The sequence below is a fragment of the Aythya marila genome (assembly GCF_965140915.1).
Source record: "Aythya marila genome assembly, chromosome: 1".
Lineage (NCBI taxonomy): Eukaryota > Metazoa > Chordata > Aves > Anseriformes > Anatidae > Aythya > Aythya marila.
This window is the reverse complement of record NC_139042.1, coordinates 153,685,312-153,707,797: the sequence shown is the minus strand read 5'-3', so window position 1 is coordinate 153,707,797 and position 22,486 is coordinate 153,685,312. Positions and strand designations below refer to the sequence as shown.

General features: G+C 43.0%; 1 protein-coding gene across 2 annotated transcripts in view; it reads right to left on the bottom strand.

The window, feature by feature from the left end:
- The window catches only part of GRAP2 (GRB2 related adaptor protein 2), a 38,235-nt gene that overhangs the window by 9,710 nt on the left and 6,039 nt on the right, over positions 1-22,486 (bottom strand). Inside the window, exons 1-2 of one of the 2 annotated variants that reach the window (XM_082756800.1) lie at positions 7,875-8,005; positions 2,837-2,939 (exon numbers count right to left, since the gene is read on the bottom strand). In XM_082756800.1, coding sequence (XP_082612926.1) covers positions 2,837-2,939; positions 7,875-7,933 — 162 coding nt within the window. In that variant the 5' untranslated portion in view covers positions 7,934-8,005. Of the gene's footprint in view, positions 1-2,836; positions 2,940-7,874; positions 8,006-22,486 lie in introns of those variants that run through there. The other variant, XM_082756801.1, reaches the window with a different exon arrangement.

Below are 22,486 nucleotides of genomic sequence, written 5' to 3'. Positions count from 1 at the left end.
TGTGCTGCTTTTAATTGTTAGTACTGGATCATGTCAGCTTCACAAGGGAGGAAAAAATCTGTGAAAACTCCTCTAACATGTATGTGCATGGAGGGGTATACAGCTATACCTCAGTGTGTGTGTGTTGTGGCAGCACGAATATCGTCATGTGTTCTCACATGTCATTTTGCAAGAGAGTATTTAGTGGGTTAAGTCTGCAGCAGCCCTGAGCTTGACAGGGCAGATAAAAGTAGGAGGCAAAAAAGTATTTTAAAGCCACTATTAGCCACTTCCAAGATTGCTGGACAGCAGGAAGCCAGTCCACAGTGCAGACTGGCACGGCTTCACGAGTGTTGACATTAATGTTGACTGGAATGGCCCTTAGGGACAGCACCGCTGACCAGGGACTGCCCAAATTCACTGCTCCCTGGCTGATGGCCTCTGATACAGCTCTACGTTAGAGGGGAGAGGACAGGGATACAACCATTTTGTGATTTTGCCACAAATGGTGTGGCGTTTGGTTTGATGTTCCAGTTCCTGGGATGTAATTCCTTTTTATAAAATAGAACATGTTTCTGTTCCTTCTGGGTTTGGAGAGGAGCCTGAAAGCATGAGCCCTGACAGTTTTAAAAGACAAAAAGCAAGTGGAAAAGACTTCATTTGAAATCTATTGTTAACAACAATAATACTCGTTCTGTAAGCCAGTCTCATGTGTTTGGGAGCCTAACACACATTTCTAGCTGCTTGGTGCTGGCAACAAGATGTTACTGTCCCCGGGGCTGATTCTCCATTGCCTTGCCTGCCACACAGGCTTTTTCTGTGCATCTGGGTAATGAAAAGTTGAGGAGTTGAAAGCTGTGGAGATCCCTGCTTGTCTGGTCACTGCTTCACCCACCCCGGGTGCTGGGTGAAGGTCCCTTTTTGCTGCTGCGGCAAACCAAAGGGGATGATAGCTACACCCTGCTCTGGCTCATGGCCTGCTTTGTTGGCAGCAGGGTTTCCAGAAGGACCTACCTGATGGTCCTCAGTGAAAAGCTGGAAGGTTTCACTCAGTGTGTCATCCCCTCAGAGAAGGATGTGGGGTGTGTGTGTGTGTGAGAGAGAGAGAGAGAGAGAGAGGGTGGATTTCCTCCTGTCACTGGTGGTTGTGGGCCTCGTGTTTCCTGTTTTCTAATCTCTACATCAATACTGTTCATCTTATCTCCCTCACAGATCAGAAAAGACAGTCAGGAGGTTGCTCAGGCAGCAGAAGGGGGCTCGGGACAGGGTATGAATGTGTGTGTGTGCGTACGCCAGAAGGAGAGATGTTACTCAGGCGAATTTACCGTTACTATGGCTTGGGCGGTGTTATTTTGTTCACCTCAAGGACGTTAAAACAGGAGGCAGCCTGACTTTTGTGATAGCGAAGTCTCAGTGACAACTAATATTAATACTGGTGTGTAGCATTATTTGACACTTTTCCTCAGTAGCTTCCAATTTAATTTGAAAAGCTTTAGCTTATAGTGATTTTACAGGAAGGGAAATGGAGTAACAGAAGGAAAAGTGATCTTGCCAACACTGTCACCCAAGACAGGGGCTTAATGAAACTTCAGACTCCTAAGAAAGCAGGTATCAGGTAAATATCAGGGATATGGGGACTACTCTTGACCTAAGGAAGAATCAGGAATGAGAGTTGTCATCAACCCTGAAGAGAACAAGTGACTTCTCCAGAACACATCTCAAAGCTCTCCGGGAAAAAAATGGTCTTTGATCTCAATGAGTTCTGGATGCCATTAGCTTTGTCTAGGCTTCAAAGATTAAAAGGGCAATAAAATAAAAAATGGTGGTGATGGAAGAGGCAAGGCTTAGATATAATATCTGGCGATTAAATGGAACAGCCGGGACTATACGGAGAGGTAGTGAAGGCTTCCTGACAGAACGAGGGTTTAGACCTGACTGTTGTACAACATTGCTCTGGCCAGTGAAGTGGTCAAGGCCTTAGAGAGGTGTTTTACTCAGTCATTTTGCACTAAAACAGAATAGCTATCCTGTGGACTGAGAAGTGAATAAGTAATTAGGGTATAGGGTTAACAAGTAGTCCCCTATGGGACTTCAGTAGGGTTAACAAGAACTGTTCTACCCTAACATAAGCCAAACAACCTTAAAGAGACTCTCACATGCCCTGTATTGCGTATGATCAACTCTACTTCTGCCAGTCTGCCGTTCTTTCATTGCTAAATTCCTGCAGGGTGTATATAACATTATTAGCTAAGGACCTCTTAAACTCTTCCATTATGTGTATAACAGACTGTTTTGTGGACATTTCCTCTTCCATTTGCAATTGCCTAAAACCCCTGTGGCAACTAACAGTGATTACTTACAGTGAAAAGTTACATATAAGTTCCACAATGTATGACAACTATCATTTCTAACAGTTTAATGGTTCGAAATAAGGAAGACAGCCATCTGTCTGGCCCACACTCATCCTGCCTACCTTTAGACAAAGTCTTCCTAAACACAGTCACCCTAGACTATCTATATAGGCAATGAAAACAGACCAAATCTTCAAAATGTGTTCAGCCAAAGACCTGGATCTCTTCCCCTGCAAAGATACTTCCTTGCTGACTACTGGGGGACTGTAGGACAACTACATTTGTAGTTTAGGGACCTTAAATCAAGTGGAGTGGACACAGACTGGGGAGTGACCTGGGAGCTGCTGGTTGATTTGTAGCAAGTTATATGGATGTCTAGTGTCCTGCATTTCTATCCCAGTTTATGGACATCTGTGTTCATCTGTTTTGTCAAGGCAAATGGGAGCACAGAAAGACCTGGCAGAATTTCAGCACTGAGCTTCAGTCATGCTTGGAGCTGCACTTACCTTCAGTAGGTCCCCAGCCTGGAAACTCAGCTCATCCTCTCCAGAAGCAGTGAAGTCAAACTTGGCGATGGCTTCCATGCTGTGTTTCAGTGGCAGGGCAGAGCTGGAAGAAGTATATGCTTGTCAGCATCTATGAGCTGCTGGGACTGCTCAGTCTAGCTTACAGAAAGCTTATAGGCAATGCTGTGATATGCACATTGTTGAGAATGATGCACCTACCATTAGAAGAAGGTAGTTACTAGACACTGAAAGACATTAGCAGGCAGAAGAGATGGCATGGCCAAGAAGATGTAACTTGCTCAAGTAATTCAAAGAATCCAGCTGTAAGCTCATTCCAACAGATCTCTTCCTCTGCAGCAATTTCATGGAAAAGTTTGCACACATCACCCAAATAACCTGGTAGCAGAGAAAAGCTTCTTCTGTGTAGACCAAGGACCACTCTGACACAGTTCCCAATAAAGCAAGTGATTCTGTCATGCAAGAGAAGAATGCACTTGCCCTCTGCAATGACTAACTCTTTATCTCAGGAGAGAGACAAATTGTGGACAAAACGAACAGCTTGCAATAAATACAATTTTTTCTTGGACGGAGTCCACGATTCTGAAGGTTGAAAGAGACTTTTCTCTGTGATGGCTTAGCATGGCTAACCACAACTTTCAGCTAGGAAAAACTGTTTGCAGAAAGACTCTAGTCCCCGTTTTGAAGTCAACAGAGTGTGAAACTGTAGCACTGACAAATTTAAGGCATGCACCTACCCTTCCTCAGCGTTCATAACCTAGGAGCCTGAAATGTACCAGACAGTCTGCAAACCAAAGCCTGCTTTTCATCAGCAGAGCACATGTGGCAGGGGAAGTAGCAACACGAGCTTTGCTTCTTCACCACTTCCTGCTCATGTAACTCGGGACCACTTCTATGAGCAAGAGAGCTACTTGGTTCCCATGGCTGGCTTGTGGACCCTGCAGCCCAGCAGTGAGGCTGACAGTGACAAAGTAAGAAGAAGCTAGGCAGTGCCACGTCCATCAAAGGTGCTGCTGGAAGATGTTCTCACTGTGAAGACCATCCAACAACTCTAACACAGAAGTAGCTTTAATGGTTACTAAGCTAGGTTCATCTGACAGCAATGATCCTGAAGCCAAAGTCTCCATTACCAACCTTCACCTCCCACAAAAGTAAAGGAAATACATAGAGAGGTTAGAAAGGTGAAAATTACAGACAGAGGTATGGCTGTTGAGATGGCACTAGGATTCAAGAGGAAAAACACCAGCATGGAAAGATAAAACATTTCAGAGGGGGAAGAAACAACAACAACAACAAAAAACAACAGGAGATCTAACCATTGGGGTGACTGACTTGTCAGTGCCACCAGTGCTGACCAAGCTGGTGGCAGACAGCAATGCAGCAACACCAAGGGTTTGATCCACAGAGGTTGACTGTTCCCTCCTGCCTGACGCCTGCCTCGCCAGCAAGGACTCTTTGGGTGTCTTTACACAGGCAGTGAGCATGCTAATGCTTAGCCTGATATTTCAATAAATCCTAGCTGGCTTCTGTGCATGTTAACTGTATAAAAGTGGTTATTTATTGGCTAAGTTGTGTATTTCCTGCTCGCGGAGTCCCTTTGCACTTGACAAAAGATGCCTGGATAAAGCAATCCACAAGAGGGGCCACAGCATCACTGGAGATTAGTTCTGAGATTTGTTACATCTCATTTCTAACTAAAAAAAAAAAAAAAGAAGAGATCTTCACTTGCTTTCTTTTGGATTCCGTTAGCACCCTCTCTTTTTTTTTTTTTTTTTTTTTTTTTTTTTTTTTTGCGCGTGAATTTGTATTCATGTGACTGATGCGAGCTACGCAGCAAATTGGTGAGCAGCCACAGGCAGCTCTGCCCATTAAACACAAACCTGTCCTGGAGCAGCCGGGCTTGTTTCGGTGCTGGTGCCTCCCAGGTAGCTTGGTGCACATGCGGCTGTCGTGACCTGCCATACGCCTGCTGCTCCAGCCCAGTGCCTGGAGTTTTGTCAAACACTTCACTACTGAATCGCAGCACCTTACCAATGTGCTTTATTCGCATTATTGAGCTTCTCGGTTGTTCTCCAGACCTTTTCACCTCCTTTTCTCACCATCCACTTACTGATGCTCTTTAATTCTTACTTATTTGCAGTCTGTATCAGATCTGCAAAGACAGATAAAGCTTGGCCTCTGATTGCCCCTCTCTTATTCAAGGCACTGGTGTAACTCTGTAGGTGCAGCTCAGACCTGCTCTGAGGACTGCCCTGTATTCTTGCACTGCCATGCTTGGAGCTCCAGTCTGCAACATCCCACAGCCTGTGTGAGCCACCTGCACGCTAACAGAGCAAAAGGGTATTAAGTAGGGGTGGAATTAACCATTGAGGGAACTGGATAGACAATGATACTCTTCCATGGAAGAGAACTGAAGTAAAAGACCAAGGAAAATTACTTTAATAAGGGATGTATTTCAGCATTATATCTTGAAGGGGTGGGCTGCTGCAGAGAGCTCAGAGCCAGGAGTGCAAAAGCACCCTGGAACTCCTTAGTGCAGAACATTCATCTCAGCTTGAGAGAACAAAACAAAACAAACAAAACAAAAGCAAACAGTTAAAAACAATAAACTGCTTAAATACAAATCCCGTGCTTGATTTTTGCTCCTTAGTGACAGGAGAGACAGTGGGGGCTCTCTCTGCAGGGGGCATGAGAGGAGAGAGCCTTTCATTTCTCAGTATCCCAAGCGATAAAGATGCTGTTGGAGACGTGACTCCCTCAAAGGGAGAAGGGCTTGCGAAATGGTTAAAGTCTCCTCTCTCACCTCATTTTCTATTTCAGCAATCACAACTATGGGGAGAGACCAGGAGACAGATACCTCTTCAAACAATCTAACACACGGATTAAATGTGCTTTTCATTGCCAGCGGCTGGATTTAGAAGCGACTCTAATACCATACACAGTGTTGGCTGTGTTGATAAATCAGCAATGCAGTAACGCTGTGGCCTTAAGCTCTTCCCCCACCAACTACTAAAGCAACACTAGCCAATAATACTGTCTTTGAACTCCAGCCTACCACTTTTCATCACCTGAACTTCAAACCAGTTCTGTTTTTCTGATCCTGTTCCTCCCTCCATCTGTACCTCGAGGATCCTCGCTCCGTGCAGGTCAGTGCTGGGCCCTCATGAAAACGCCCCTGCCAGGGGCTCTTTCTGTCCCTCTCTGCATGTGTGTGACCTCGAGCACCATCCCACGAAACACTGAGATGGGATTTTTTTTTGTAATTGTCATAACGTACGTTTCATTTCTCAAGCACCTTTCATCCCAAAGGACAGCACTGCTGTTTGCAAACAGCCGGATTCCGCTTTTAACTGCCTGGTGCAACTCCTTTGAGCTTTCGAGTAACCAAGGACAATTTTAGAGTGTGCATAATGTTCTGTGGGAAAATCACCTTTGTATGGGATTTAGCATGCAGCTTATGTGACGTTTAAAGGAGGATTTTTCAGTTCTGAGTGTGGGTCGAGCGGTACCTCCATTTTGTGCTGACTCCCTGCATGGAGGTGAATTTTTCTCTGTGGTTCCCCACTGTAGTGAGGCAGATCCAAGGGGCATGGGGCTACTGACAATCTGTGGGACCAACACAGCAGAGGACTCATGAAAGGAGAAGCAAAAAGCGGCTCGGCTTTGAGAGTGCTAGGTAGGTATTTCAGCTTGGCAGAATGCCATTCCCTGAGCAAGAACATCAGCATCTCTCTGTTGATCAAAAGAGTCAAGGCCTAAATCATGTCAGCAAGCAACATGGTCTGACAGCAACATCCCAAAGAGTTTAACACCGTTCCCCTACACCAAGCTGGATCAAAATTTCGCAACAGCAACACCAGGGAAGGTCACCACCTACGAAGAGCTTACCACTGCGGGACAGCCCAGGATCAGCCCCACTCAATCTCATGTATTAACATCACAGAAGAGGGCACGGTGGCAATGATGTGCCTGCTTAAAGGAGCCACATGAACAAAAGTTGGATTTTCATGCCTGCAGCATGCACACCTCCAGCGGGCAGCTCCATCCAGCGAGGTTTTGCGCTGATGGATGCAGCACGAGCTGCTGTGTCTTTGTTCAGCTCTGCAAGAACAACCTATCGGACTGATGAGCAACCAGGGACAGAATTCAACCCCGAACATCTGTACAGAAACTCCAGATGACATTTCAGCAGAAACAATGGCGAAGGGACCCGTTATCTAGAAGAGCCGTGATAGATAAAAGCTTTGTTGTCACCAGCTAAGCCACATACAAGTGGCACGGGAATATTTCGTTCCAAAAACACAAACCTCTTGCTACCGAGTTAACGGCGCGGCTCCGCTGACTGTCAGTGATAAGAGGGTAAAATTTATAAGGGAGAACAAGTCGCAAAAATGCTCAGCACTGCCACATTTAAGTCTTGGCTGTCCTGCCATCTAAAGGAATTCAGAGCTGTGGGCTGAGCCCCTGCACAACGCCCAGACAAAATAAAGCTCCTAGGAACGACATCCACAGAATGAACAAACTTCCAGGGCTCTATAACCAACAGCAGTTGGTAAGAAATGCCCCAGACAAGGATGGCACTTAATCTCCATGGAGAAAACCTGGGCCTTCTGTGCTGCTTCCAGTCATGACGGAGCAGAGCTGGGCAGCACCACGGGAAGCCTGTACACCGGCAGTACCAAAAGGGAGTATCATAGCACTGTACATTATTGTGAGAGTCGTGAATCTTTGCTGTGCTGGGGGGTTGGTGTGGAGTACTAGGGTGGGGGAAAGCACCTCCTGTTTGCCCACCTCATCCTTTGGTTTCCAGCTGGTCCGATTTGGCTGAGGGGCAGGAATTTGTCCTGCAGAAGCACTGCCCTGCTGGGGAAGCTGCTGAACAAGACGGCGGTGGGATCCCATGCTCTTCCCCTGTCTTGCATTTCTTTACTTCTCCCTCCAAAAGCCCACCATCCTCCCCGGTACCTTTCCCACACAGCTCAGCCCCCCCCCAGGTCCCTGAGCCATGCTCGCCCCATACCTTGTGGCAGCTCTCCTCTCCTCTGGCACTTTGCTAGAAAGCAGGAGGCACGTTACCATCTAGGGGACGGAAGAGAAGGAGAGCTCAGCCCATACCAGGCTCCTCCCTGCAGCAATAAATGTGCCACATCGGTAGCGGGTCCATGTGTGTGGACGATGACAGTCAGAAGCGGGCACAGGGGACAGACATGGGGGCACAGAACAGTGGCACGGACCATTATCAGCCTCTAACATTGGAAATATTTGGTACGATGAATGTTTATAATGGTGCTGGCAGTTGAAAAGGACCTGCCCTTTGCTGCTGCCTCAGCCCAGCCTGGTTTAACAGACAAATAAAGGAGGGTACAGTCCCTTAAAAAGTGTAAGTTGTACCCAAATAAGGAAAACAGAAAAGAGCACAGATCTGGCAAGTTAAATGAGAAGCCATATAAAGTCCGTTGAAAAGCGTATCTGGAGGAACAAGTAGCAGCAGACATAAAAACATGTAATAAAATTATTTTCAAAGACAACAGAAGCAGGAAGCCTGCCAGAGTGTCTGTAGGGCTGACAGATGATTGAGATGTAAAAAGAGTGCTCAAAGAAGATAAGGACGAGGCATAAAAGCTAAATGAATTCTCTGCATCCATGCATCTTCCAAAGGAATGTGAGTTGGTCCCTGCACTGGGGTTTTCTCTGCAGAGAAGAGCCAGGGGAACTGTCTCCAGCTGCAGAAATGGAAGAAGAGGTTTTAGGACAAAACAGTAAATGAACAGAAGTAAATCCAAGGATTTGATATTTTAGAAATCTTGACAGAAATGTAAACTTAGCATGAAATAGTAACGGTTGAGCAATTAAGCTGTGGCATAAAATGTGTACCTAACCCAGCCTCAATACTAGGCCAAAAAGCAGCAAACACCACAGTTTTAAAAAGTGCTTTGAGGGGATGCAAAGGGCAGGTCCAACTTCTGTATGTTTGAATTGATAGAAACAATTATGAAGAAAAGAACTACTGGGCACAAGAGAGCAGAGACATCACAATTGCCCTTCACGCAGCTTTTGCAAAAGGAAGTCATACTGCCCAAATCTGATGCAGTTCTTTGAAGGAGCTGATGAACATGTGGATACGGGTGATCAGTTGATATGAGGTACTTGCATTTCTAAATCCTTTCAGATGAAGATTTTCACTGAGGACTCTTAAAAAAACCTCCTAAGCTCTCCAAGAGGAAGAGGAAAGTTCCTTTAGAGGATTAACAGCTTATTAAAAGTTATGAAATGAATGAATAGTTCAACATATTCATAAATAATCTGGAAAAAATGAAGTGACAAAGCTTACCGATGAGAAAAAAAAAATCAGGGTAATACAAATTAAACCTGATCATGAAGACTTGCAGATGGGTTTCAAAATACTGTTAAAATGGAAGACAAATCTCACTGCTAATGACTGCAAAATAATGGACGTGGGAATAAACAACCTTAACTGTATGAGCACAGTGATGAATTTAAAATTAGCAACCATCACTCAGGAAAGATACCTTTGAGCCCTTGCAGATAACTCTATCAAAGCATCAGCTCAGTGGAAGTCAAAAAAGTGGGTTAGGAAATGTCAGGAAAGCAACAGAGAACAAAACCTGAAGCAACATAGTGTTACCATACAAATCCATGGGGCACCTGTCTGAATATTTGTAACTCGAATACGGCAGCTAGTTCTCATCCCTCCATTTCAACAACAGAGACAGTAGTATTTAGAAATTGTACAGAGAAAGTCGCTAAGGATGAGCAAAGGAATGGAAAGTTTCTCAACAAGAGGTCCACATAAAACAGACTAGGATGCTTCATTCTAGGAAAAAAAAATGTCAGAAGGGTAAAGGCAAAAGCAATGTAGAAAATAATGAGAACCATGGAAAAGGCAAAGAGGAAATTTTTATGCATTGTTTCTTATACGTGCTAGGAGCTTGTTGTGAAGAGTGCTGGGATCTGGCAGGCCCTAGTGAAAGAAACTTTGCTGTGTGCTTGCCTTTTCCTCCCCTCATTCCCCAAACTGGCTGGGCACAGCCTCATGGGCGGCGTGGAGCTGTACCCTGACGCAATTCACCATTTCCTATGAGCTCCAGGGCTTCACAAAACCCACTGCTTTGTGCTGGTCTAAGCCAACCAGTCCAGCAGCAAATGGTGGCCATTCCCACACACACCACCCTTTCGGGAGGGAATCATGTCCCTGGAATAGCTGCTGGTGAAAACAGAGGTAGGCTGTATGTTATGGAGCACTCAAACCAGGACGGGGTAGAAGGAATGAGATTTCGCTCTGCAGAGGATAATCCCCTATATATTTTGCTAGAAAAAAAAAAAAATATATATATATATATGTATATGTATATGTATATATAGATAGATGAGAATAGCAGGGGGCCATAAGAAGTGTATAGCAGTCAGCTCTTGTTGTGGAAAGTTTTACGTGTGGCCATCACTGCACAGATCAGGAATACAACCTTCTGTACAGCCAGGTGCGACACAAATCCTCACAGTCCTCTTGTTTTCCAGCTATGTTCATTTTCATGCTCTGTGAATGGCCTGACAGATTACATTACATTACACATTGTAATGACCTATTTTCTCTGTTTTTACCATGATGTGATCTAACGAGCCCCCCAGCAAGAGAGTTGCTGTGAGCTGTCACTCATGCCTGCTGCCTGGCACTGTCAGAAAGCACTGGCTGCCTTCCTGATAGATATCCAGAACCATTCCATGATAATATTGAATATATTTAATGTCAAACCCTAAAATACATGGCTTTCTCTGCCGCAAATAAAAGACTCAACAGTGGCAGGCTCCTAACAATGAGAAAGTATAGGGAATAGGGCAGGATAAGAACAAAAGCTCTTTTCTTTTTTCCCTTCTTTCTTTTCTTTTTTTTTTTTTTTTCTTTTTACATCTATATACTCTTCCCCTGACACAGTTATGGTAGTGTGTTAACCTTTTCACCAACCATCACAAAAAATCGTCAAAAAATTTCAAAGAAACACCCAGATAACCCTGCCAGAATTAATGGTAACCCTACAGAAAGGGCTGAAGACTCCACGTTTTGACCAATCTCTGTTAGACAACCACATGAACCCCAAGCCAAGCAGACAGATTACTCCACAACGACCTGCTGCAAACTTCTTACATCATCCTCAGGAGCACTTGCTACTTGGAGATTTCAAGAGAGAGAAAAAACTTCTCCAAAGGCATTTTTATCCTTCAATTTCTATCTGGGAGGCCAGGGAGCTGCCAGATATAAAAGCAAACAGAACGTAAAAGGAAAAAAAAAAAAAAAAAAGGGAAAAAATGTTATTTCCAATAAAACATATGAATCAAATGTTTTGCCTACTCCAAATTGTTCAGGTTGCTAGTATACGAAAGATTAAGAGGCTATGGTTTGTTTGTCCTCAGTGTAAGCTACTTCTCCATGTTCTTAATTAGTTTGCTTCCAAAAGTAACACTGCCAGCAAGGAAAACAGAAGTTGGAGTGTGGAAACAAGGGAGATTTCAATTGCTATATTTTGTTGTAAGTAATAACTCAGCATCTGTGGATTCAGGAGCATCAGGGCTGTAAATCCACATAAAGCTGAATGTTATGAATGGAAGCTGTCTGCTCCTGCCTGATCTCCCATCTATTCCTGTCCCACACTCAGATGTGCTCCACACACAGCAATTCATCCTCTCTCACTGCTTTGCTTTCTGCAGGCAGCTGCTCGGGCTGTCCGTAGTGACAGGTCATTAGCGGGCAGTTATTTTTTTCAGGACTGAGTGCACAGGAGTGGCAGCATTGTAAAAGCTTCTCTGCAGAGCTCCATGAACTGATCTGGACAGAGCCGCGTCCCAGCTTGCTGTGCCTCCTGTTAATAAAGATCGTCTTGAAATCTCTGCGCCGTGTTGGTCACCTGCAGTAGTCCTGCTTGTTCGCATCATAGGGTTTTCAAACAGCTCAGTCAACTCTGCATCGCTTGTTGACACACTCACCTATTGCTATTCTAGCGCTGGACTTGTCACCCTCATAAACCACATTCAGTTAAGCTGCAGTGACTAAAGCCTACTGTGCTTGCACATTTCATACACCTATTTCAAGCAAGGGTGTGAAGCCATTTTTCTTACAGGAATAAGCTCTAACTGTAAGAATACTGTCCTAATTCTACAGTTGTGTGTGCATTGGGAGAGCGTACGACTTTCACTGCCTGGTATCATTAATGTAGCACCACTTACTGCAAGGAGATGCAGCTCTAATCCTGAACAGCAGTTGCTATTTTGCTGTATGATTCAAGCAACCCTTCCCATCACACTGCTAATTCATCTCCAAAGATACCCCCTACCATTCTGGCTGATGAGCATCTCTGTGCTTCTGAGAGATTTTTCTTTGGGAATATATTGCTATGATCTTCTGGCTTCATATTCTAAAGACGTACTGTCAAAGTTGATGAGATTAAATATTTTCTTCAAATCCCTCCAAACCTGCCAACTCCCTCTTTCACATTCCCCATCCCATAACTCCCGATTACTGCATTACTAGAGTCTCACTAGCACTTTTTGTATATAATCAGTTAAGTTCTCCACCTTCTGTCTTTGTAGAGTGATTACACTGAGCCATGCTCATGACATCCCAGATCATCATCTTGACAGCAATTACACCATCACAGGAACTGAACCGCCACAGAAGTGAATGGATTAGCAGAGAAGGAGGCAGCAGATTACGATGGAGAAAGAGAAGTTTTGACCTCTTTTCTTTGCTGCCAAACAAGTCCCCTGGGTTCCCACAGATTTCCTTTAACTGCTTCATGGTTGTCCAAGAATCCAGACAGAAGAAACTGGTTTACAGCTTCTGTGTTGACAGCTGCTTTGAGGACACAGAGCCAAAGCATGCCTGCTGGGCTGTGCAGTGTTCTGCCTCAGATGTTTTCAATGTGGGGGTCATGAACTACTTTTTAAGGTTCTGCAGATCCACCACGCTGTCAAGGAGGCCTTTATTCACCAAGCAGCAGCTTGTGCCATCATTGGGAAATCTGGATGAATCTGCAAGACTAAAGAAGTTTGGAGACCACAGGAAACGATAAACAGAATACAACGCTCATCATAACAGCATTTCTTCCTATGCCTGCTCTACACTTATCTGCCGTAGGAGCTAAAGAGGGCCAGTGGCTCAGGGCAAGAACCCATGGATCCTGCAGCCTGACTGTGCTCTGGAGCCTTTCCCCAGCAGGCCCAGTCTCTGATCCCTGTCAGCACCAAGAAAGACCTATGAAACCTTTCTCCTTATTGCTCTCTTGGGATCCAACACCACCTCATTTAGCTTTATCAGTTGGTCACCGTCATCTATGAACTATACCAAGCTACACCAGCCTCAAATTTGGCACGTCTTGATTTTATAACGAATAGGGCTAACTCTTTTTTCAGTGTTCAAATAAATAATAATAATAATAATAATAATAAAACAACAGCCAAGTGAAGACAGAGAAGCTGTGCTACCTCTAGAAAAAAAGAGCCTTGTCCCAGTCTACAATTTGTTTATCACCGACCCTTCTGAACGCTAACAATTAGCAAAGTCCTCCAGGCTGTTGTAGCGGTTCCCTGTGCTTCCCTGAAAGATAACCATGACAAAACTAGGGGAGCCATTCATCTAGGTCTTTATGACGATAGTTAATTTTGTCATCATGTTACGAGAATTTGAGTTACCGGTAAGCTAAGCAGGGGCTGCGTGGCTATCAAGCCAAAATCAACATGGGCTGCATGAGCTGATTTGCTTCTTCGCTGCATGCAAGCAGTACAGGGAGGAAAGAAACAAAAGAAAGAAAGAAAGAGAGAAATAACTCTTCTTCGGTGATTTGAATCCAGTGCTGGAGTGTTCAACAAAACATTCATTTTCAGGATTTAAATTCTCCCTTTGATGAGCACCTAGTGACTCAGTGGGATTTGCTAAGCTTCCATTTGAAGTTAGAGAACAGTATTCGCCCTCTATTTCATCCCCCTCCCTGCGCTACACCCCTTTAATCATGATAAATATACCTAAACATGCTTGATTAAGCCAGACAGAAAATGTGCCCCTAATCTGAACTGATCAGGGCTCCGGAGCTGCCAAAGTGAACCTGCTGTCTCTCTATCAGGCAGAGCGATAAGGGGTCGGTAATGCAGCTCCATTAACTGCTTCCCACAGAATGAATTTTCCCTGACTGCTCCTAAAGAGCCGACACTTGAGGAATGCCGCCTGATGGGAAGTTGCTTCGAACGGTCTCTTTCGGCACAATTGTCGAGCAGCTCCTTCTCGAGCCCTCCAGATGAATACCTAAAGTATGAAAAAACGTAGCCACTTCCTTCAATGTTCTTTATTTTTTAAAAAAATCCCCTCATACTTTATCTAACTAACTGCCTCTCAATTTTTCTCGTCTTTTTTTTGGTAAGCTTCAGTGCTGGCTGATATGTATTTTACTGCAAGTGTGTGGTTATCAGAATAAGAATCACACTCCTGTTGTGCATGTGCATATGTATGTGAGGGATCTGCCTTGGTGTGCAGGTGGAGCTCGCACTTTGTGGTCTCACAGGACGTAAGGCTGCAACAGGCTACTAAATCAATAGCTTCACCCCATGCATTTAGTGTATTTGCACTGATATTGGAGGTGCATTAGAAGATAAATGGATGTAGATCAGAACAAGCACAAGGATGCATACCTCTGAATTTGATCTGCAATCCATATATGTGTACGTACATCTGTTTTTTGCAGGTGTAGCCCGCTATGATCTTTATCTTCTGTGAGGATCTAAGCTTATTAAAAGACTGCAACAGAGAGGGATACAGGGGGGATCAGACCATGCTTGGGCTCTGTGAAATTCTGGGACTGCTCATCCTAAAACTGGTCTGTGGTGTAATTACAAGTACTGTCAAAGCTTCTCTGAATCACACCAGCTGTGAACAGCTGCAGGGAACCATCCTGCTGGCAGCAACAAGTCAGCTGGAGACTTGTTGCTTCTCATACCTCCTGCTGTCCTACTTCAGTTGGTGTCAGAGGTCTGCAAAGTGCTATGTGCCAACTATCAGACTTCTCAAAGTGATCATACAAGAGACTAGGATGAGGAATGATGCTGTATTTCAGGCACGTTTCCTCTCAGGAAGGACTTTCCAAAAGTTGCTTCCAGTGCAAAAGAGTCAGAACAAAATCAAGAATCCGTCAAAATGAGACTAGATTAAAAACAACCAGCCTCCACAGACAGTAAAAACCACCTACAATTAGATCCAGACATTCAAAGGTACTTTCCTTCTATTTGGATATCAATTATGAGTAAAGAATACTCAAGATTCATTAGCTCCAGCTTTGGCATTCAGAGAGATTTCCAAAACACATGGAGCATCCCATGCACTGTTCTGTAAATCTGAGCTCTTGCACTGCAGCTAAGAGCTGAGCTCTGCTGCTGTTCATGCTCGTATGGTCTGCGTGTGAGTACACACTAGATGTGCACGTGAATGCTGAATTCCTTTTATCCAGGCAGGACCATACATTTCACAATGTGAAATGGAAATACAGAAAAAGAGTGTAAACACTAAAATAGGAATAAGTTTGCTCCATGTCTTTGGTTCATTTCCAAAACTGTACAGAAACTCCTCCCTTCACATATAAACAATAAAAGATGCAACAGAAGGCTATCGTTTCTTTATATCTGAGCACAGCACAACCTAGAGATTTCGTTACATTAAGGCATTAATCCAGTCTGGTAAAAATAACTTTTACTCTTTTATTGGACCCTACTATAGAGCAATACATTTGAGTGGGATAAGTGAAAAATATGGTATGAAAATCTGCTAGCAACTACAGCTGGGTACATAGTATTACATTTCAAATCAGCTACTGCATGTTTCTTCGATTGTGCCAGCTGATGGAATTTTATGTAAAATGGGAAGAAGAGTGAGATCAGTGAGGAAGCTGCTATTTCCTTTTGTATGTTTTGTTTATTTTTGGTCTTGGTAAGATTCACCCTAGCAACACACACAACTGTGCAAAACTTGCAACTCTTCTTCTAAGATCGCATTGTGTGCCAATAGTATTTTGCACAAAAGTCGGATTACAGTTAAGTCAGTAAGAAAAAGTAGCATTTCTTTGTCCTTTTAACCATAGAGCTATTTTTGTACAAAATTGCACCTGTCTGTACAAGTTGTGTTTTTCTACTGAAAAGTTTTTTTTCACCATTTTCTTTATATATTTTTCCTCTCCTCTTGTGCTTTTACAAAAGGAAGAAATATAAATGTTGGCTTCAATGTACATTTAGCTATGATAATCTAAACACAAACATAGGAAATCTGATAATTAGGTTCCAAGAGTCCTCTTATCTTGGCTGTGTTGTACATAATTTCAGCTCACAGCCACATCTGTTCTGAGAAGAACATCTGATAGACTTTTATATAAAATTTTGTGTTTAGGCAATGACAGAGAAATTGAAACCCTGCTAGAAGTATCTGCCACATGGTACAGTTAGCACTCCTATGGTACCTTCGTTACATAATGTCACTACTTGCATATTTACATTCTGAGCCTCAGTGCTGCATTAGCTGTTATTTTTTTTTTTTTCTGCTTAATGGATCTTCATGGCCCAACTTCCATTTAAACACAGCACCCCTTTTACAAGGCTTAAGTGCTACAAAACAGCCTTTCCATAAATTAAAGTCAGCCCGCACGAATCTGCACTTGGGAATGTTTCTGAAAGGGTTTTAAAAGCAATCAATTACAATAATTCATATGTTTAAAGATGCAACTCCAACAGTCAATCCAATTTTTCTTCCGATTGTAAGGTAAATGTGAGCGCCAGCTTGTTACTATTCCTGGGGTTTGTCTCTGCACAGAAATCGTAGCATTTTAAGTAGAAGCATGGAACATATTTCATGCTTGTCTATGCATTTTTTAGTTCACTTGGATTACGATACCTTTGAAATTAAAGTACAGCAGCAGTTCTTGAATGATTTAATGTGTAGACACTTTTACTCTCAAGTAGGAACAACATGTCCTTGTTTATCTTAATCCATAAATAAGTTTAATCAAATTGGAATAGGGTCTCAGCATCTGGAGTAGAAATATCCAGACCTCATCCTGATGTAGGAATATCGGTTGCTGAACTGATGTGCAGACTAAGATGTCATTAAGCACACAAAGTTCCTGTAGGCAGAGATGAGACCCGACATCCCACGCTTCCTACGCCTGCAGCACGGGAACTTTCCCAGCAGTGAGGCTGATGGGAACCTCACCGGGTAACCCCTGCACACCCTGCATGGCTAATCACGGCCCCGCTCCTCCAGCGAGCGAGCGAGCGATCGATTGCAGCTCTGCAGCAGGGAACCACGCAGCCGCCAGACTGCTCAATAGATTGCATGTGGCAAAAAGGGAACACTGCGCAAAGGGTGTGAATGAGTCATTCGACATTTGAGGTTGACTGAAGTCATTCTGCTACATTTACTTCTAATCTCAATGTGCTATCCACATTTGCATGTTAGGCAGGATGGGAAAAAAAGAGATTTACAATTTTTTTTTCTATAATACACACATGGAAAACAGCAGGCTGCATGCGTGTGAGAAAGTGGGATTACATGCATGTCTGGGTGAGCGCAGCAGCCTGCAAACTGCCTCTTCTGCCCTTGTACGAGAGCAGGCATTCTGCATGCAAGCCTGAACACATCTGAGCAAAAGTATGTTTGAACATTTGTATCTCTAGGGATCTGATTATAAATGAAAGATGTTCATTTGCAGTATGCCTGAACGGAGGAACAGAGGTCCCGCGAGCACACTTCAGGTGATGTGTGTTGTGTTTTCCTTGGCAAACACAGGTCTGAGCAACTGTGAATGAGTTGGTCTGTGTACACTTGGAGGGAAGGTGCATGTGGGTGACAGGGGGCATCCGGGAACAGGTATCAGCTGAATCTGGAATTTAGGCACTAGTCAAATATCAGCAGCAATGAACCACTTATTTAGACCTCAATGGAAATAATAATATATGGCAACTTCTTAAAGCGTGAGCTGGCCTAACGTTATGCTCCTTCTCCGTTGGTTGTAATTCCAGCTGGAAGCACAAGTTTGCAGAGTCTGACTGCTTATACTTCCCACTGAAGTCTGAGCCATGCATATTTAGCAACTGTAAGTATTATATTATTTTAAAACACATGCTCACCTATGAGGCTTAGGAGCCTCAGTTCAAGCCCTTGGGGGAGCCTCAGTTCAAGCCCTTGGGCTTGAAATTCTGGACAAAGAGACCGATTTAGCCCTTGCTTAAGGAAAAGAAAAAAAAAAATAAAACTATCACTATGAAGATCCTGGTGAAACACTGCCAAGAAAATATTTTCAGAAGGTGAAGGAGGCGAACCTAAAAGATGCTTCATGAGACTACTCAAGGTTATGTCACAAAGAAGGATGAAGATGGAGAATCTGGCTGTGATATGGAAGCAGAGGGTCACACTTGAACTAATTCTGGAGGAGACGTAACATCAGTTGTGTGTGGCAAGCAGAGCACTGGGATCTTGTCTCAAACTAAAAGCAGTCAGGTTTGGTTTTGCACAGAGTTAACAACGTATTTGCATCCAAAGCAGGACTTGCAGCGTGTCACATAGGTAAAGGGTATTGCCAAGATCTGCGTTATTATAATTAAATTTTTTCTTGGTAATGTTCAACTTACTGTATTCTTTAAATTAAGATTTCCTTACTGCTTAATGCACTGCAGATCCTCCCTACCCCGGCACCTGCACCTCTATTCTGCAAGTTATTGATACTGCACTCAATTAACCTTGTGAATATGGGCTGGACATCACCTCTCTCAGATTCAGTCATTCTTTCTCAAAGCCACTGTTTGCATACAAACCACTGAATGGCAGTACGTAAATCTCCAAGTAAAATTACTTTAATGGAAACAAAAGCGTATATTCATGACATTTGTATTCATATTAAGTCTCATACGTTTTCTGTATCTGAAAGCCTAAACATTGGGTATAGCCTACACAGATTCTGCCCTATTAAATAAAGAAGCACATGCAATTCTCATTAAAAAAAAAAAAAAAAAAGTTTACAAAAATATACTTTTCTATTTATTTGGGTTACAACCCCAGACATATTATTGCAGTTTCAACCTATCCACTATGCTTGTATTGGTTTTGTACATCAGATAAAATGGAATGAGCTGGAAATCCAATTTTAATTAGTGTGTCTACTCCAAGGCACACCTATTGAGGTCCAAAAAGGTGCAATAGCCATTGGAAGTGGTGGTGAAATGGGGAGAGAATCTACACATGGGTAATCAGGACAGTGGCACAGCATGATCTACGGCAGCTACAAATCAGTTCACAGACCCTCTGAAAATCAGCTCTGGCCCCACCAGCTCCTGCAATTGTGAGAGTGCAATTGTTTTACCTCAACTCTCAAGTCTGAGAAATAGGTGTGCGCACATCTAAAGAAGCCAGCTGTTGCATTCAACATTTCAGTCTGGTTTACGAGGAGAGGACAACATGCTATTTCTTCCATAACACAATAAAACGTCACAGTCATTTGTTCCTACAAGTATTCTCCCAAACACACTGTGCTGATGGGAGCATTGTCATCTAAGAATCACCTCATGAAAGAGTTGAAAAGAAATTATCATAATAATATTGCCAGTGTACTGAATTGATTGTGTTTTTTCATTGTTATATCTCTTTTTCCTTATTCTTTGGACTGTCTTCCCTGTACTTAATGCAAACTACTTGGAGCAGCAGGCGGTCACAGATGGTATTCTTCTATATGGTGCAACTTAACAAAAACCAATGGGTTGGGACTGTTTATGGAATCCTACAATAATTAGATTAAAAGGGACTTGTGGAGTTCACTCAGTTCAAGGCCCTGCTCATGGCAGGGATAACTTTGAAATTATATAAGATGAGGATGCAACCCAATTTTTATACAGCAACTACTCTAACGCAACACGAGTCTCAATCAGGCAATAAGAAATTATGTACCTATGTAGATCAAAGGCATACTGAAAATCATTTAGGTACAAAATGTTCATTAAATGATTCAAGTTTTCCTTTCAGTATTTACCTTAAAAGATTAAAAAATATATATTTTAAAAAATCATATTGACTTCAGTGCTAGACTCCAATTATACAGTTGCATATTATCAAAACACACTAAAATTATCATTACAGTTATTATTTCCTGAATTTTGTATGCCTTACACTTTTACTACATAACTTTAGAAAAGCATTGTTTGTAGATAGAATTCTGAAGAAAAAAAAAAAAAAAAAAAAAAAGGAAATAAGGAAATTCCAGAATGAAAAAAAAAAAAATCTTGGTTAGACACGGCAGATAAAAAATAAAAAGACCAAGCTAGACACTGAAGGCGATCTATGTCATGTATCTTATACAGCCTTCAAGAGGTGCTCCTCTTCTACATACCTTAGAAAACCTGCAGAAGACAGTTTTGAGAGCTGTGAAGTGTAGGAACTGTGCAGCTCTCACCCTTCAAGATGCATCATGAATGTGGTAAGGGCTCTGCAGTGGGAAACCAGCCTATGGTAAGAACTACTCATCACAAGACTCAAGCAAGGTCCATGCACTTCTCCAAGACTTATACCCTCAAAATAGGGATTAGTGTGATTACTTCACTGATGAACTAGATGAATTTTATTCAAACTGAATAAACTAAGAACATTTTCAATACTAAACTTCTGTTTCCATATAAAACACACAAAAAATACCCAAACCTCTCTGCTGACTGCACTTCCATTTTCTGTTCCGTTTTCTACCAGTTTGTTCTACTCATATCTATTTTACTTGCTATCAGATTTAAGAAACTGTAATGTTCAGTTTCATTGCTATTGCATATCTTGTAATACTTGATTACAGTGTGATGTCTCTTTAGTCTTGAAGATGAGCTTTTTGTTTTAGCTTGCAGCTTTTCAAAAATTAAGCTATACTTAATAAAGTGATTACCTTTGGAACAGATGCTAATCCCCAAATATCCTGAAAAAGCATTCACTAAATTTTGGCATACTGTTTCTTGGTTGCTCAGTCTGAAAATGGTTGGACTTTGCAGACGGTCAAGGAAAGAGGTAGGCACTCAACCCTTCCCAAGCTGAAGCCAATTAGGTGTTTGAGATTGTATAGCAGAAGTTGATGCATTTTTCACCACCCCCTTAGAAAATGTCATGCCAGGCTTGTTTAGACTGAACAGAAGAACATTTCAAAAAGAACATCCTGCTTGAAGGCTAAAAACATTTCATACAAAAAAAGTAAAACTAACCATACCAAACAGAAACAGTTCCAAACAGCAGTAAATCATTAAGAAAATAACTGCTGTTCACCCCAAGAGATTTCCACCATGTTTCACAAACCAGGAATTAAATTCAGCCTCACTTTGTATTTCTTTCATCCTGATTGGCTTCATCAGAGGGGGATGCAGCAATGCTGGGCAGGGTGCAGGGGCCACACACTGCTGTAGCTTCTCCCTGGTGTGTTTTAAAGGATTACAGCTGCTCCTTTGGCTTCTCTTGCTAGAACTACCCAGCAGTTTAATTAAGAAACCCTATTATGAGCTCTTTTCTTGCCGCAGCCTCATTGAGAATTGTGCTTCTCTGGACACTGCTGGTATGCAGTAGCAGAGCCAGTAAGCCTGAATATTAGAACATGACAACTGTGTCCTTCGACCTCACATTTACCCCGGAGGGTACCTCCGGTTTGGCTGCCACTTTCTCCGCCTCTGTATCTATCCCTTCACCTAACAATGAAATCCATCCTCCCGTGCTTTTCAGCAGTGCACAGCAGGTTAGGAGCAGAAGCAACAACTGCCCAATTAAAATCAAAATGTCAGATGTGCAGAAGGCAAACTGAAATCTGCCTGGGCTATCAGGGCAAACACCTTCAGACTTACGCAATTAGCCGAAGGACAATTGATGACCACAGGTAATCAAGCTGTGGTCGAGGGGTCTCACTTGCAAGAAGTGCGTTAGGACAAATCATTCAGCACTGAGGCAGAGGGAAGGGCTCGATTCCCTCTGAGTCACTACCACCATCTCCTGAAGTGCAGAGAGCTTCCTTTGAAATCCCCCCTAAATTACCAGATGAAACCAGAAGGTGCTTAAAAGACTCAAAGCAGTGGTTACAAGCATGCTACCATTCTCAGTGCCTCTGGAGGCTGTAGCATGCAAAGAAAGGCAAAAGCTGTAAAAGCTCTTTAGCTGGCTATGGAGAGGAAAGGAATCCTTCAGTTGAGTGGCACCCCTGTTGATTTACTACAGTGATTCAGTAATAATACAGGTAAAAGCAGGTGTGGGGAGCTTTGAGGTACTACCAAAGAGATGGAAAGCAAGCCAGAAAAAGGAACTCTTATTCAGGAGTTTCAGAGGCCACCAAAGAACTGTCCCCAAGCCACTGCCCTGGCAGGACAACACTGAGGGAGCTCCTCACTCGAACAAGCCCTTCGTCTTTCCTCCCCTCTACTTTCCACACTTCATTTACCTTTCTCTTTAGACTGAGAGCTTGCTGAAGCCTGGGTCATCTTCTGCTATGACTTTAATGACTTTACCTTCATTGCAAGAACTGTTTTTTTATTTATTTTTCATTAAGACAGCTATTGTATAAATAAATTGTTGGAATTATCCCCTTGATGTAG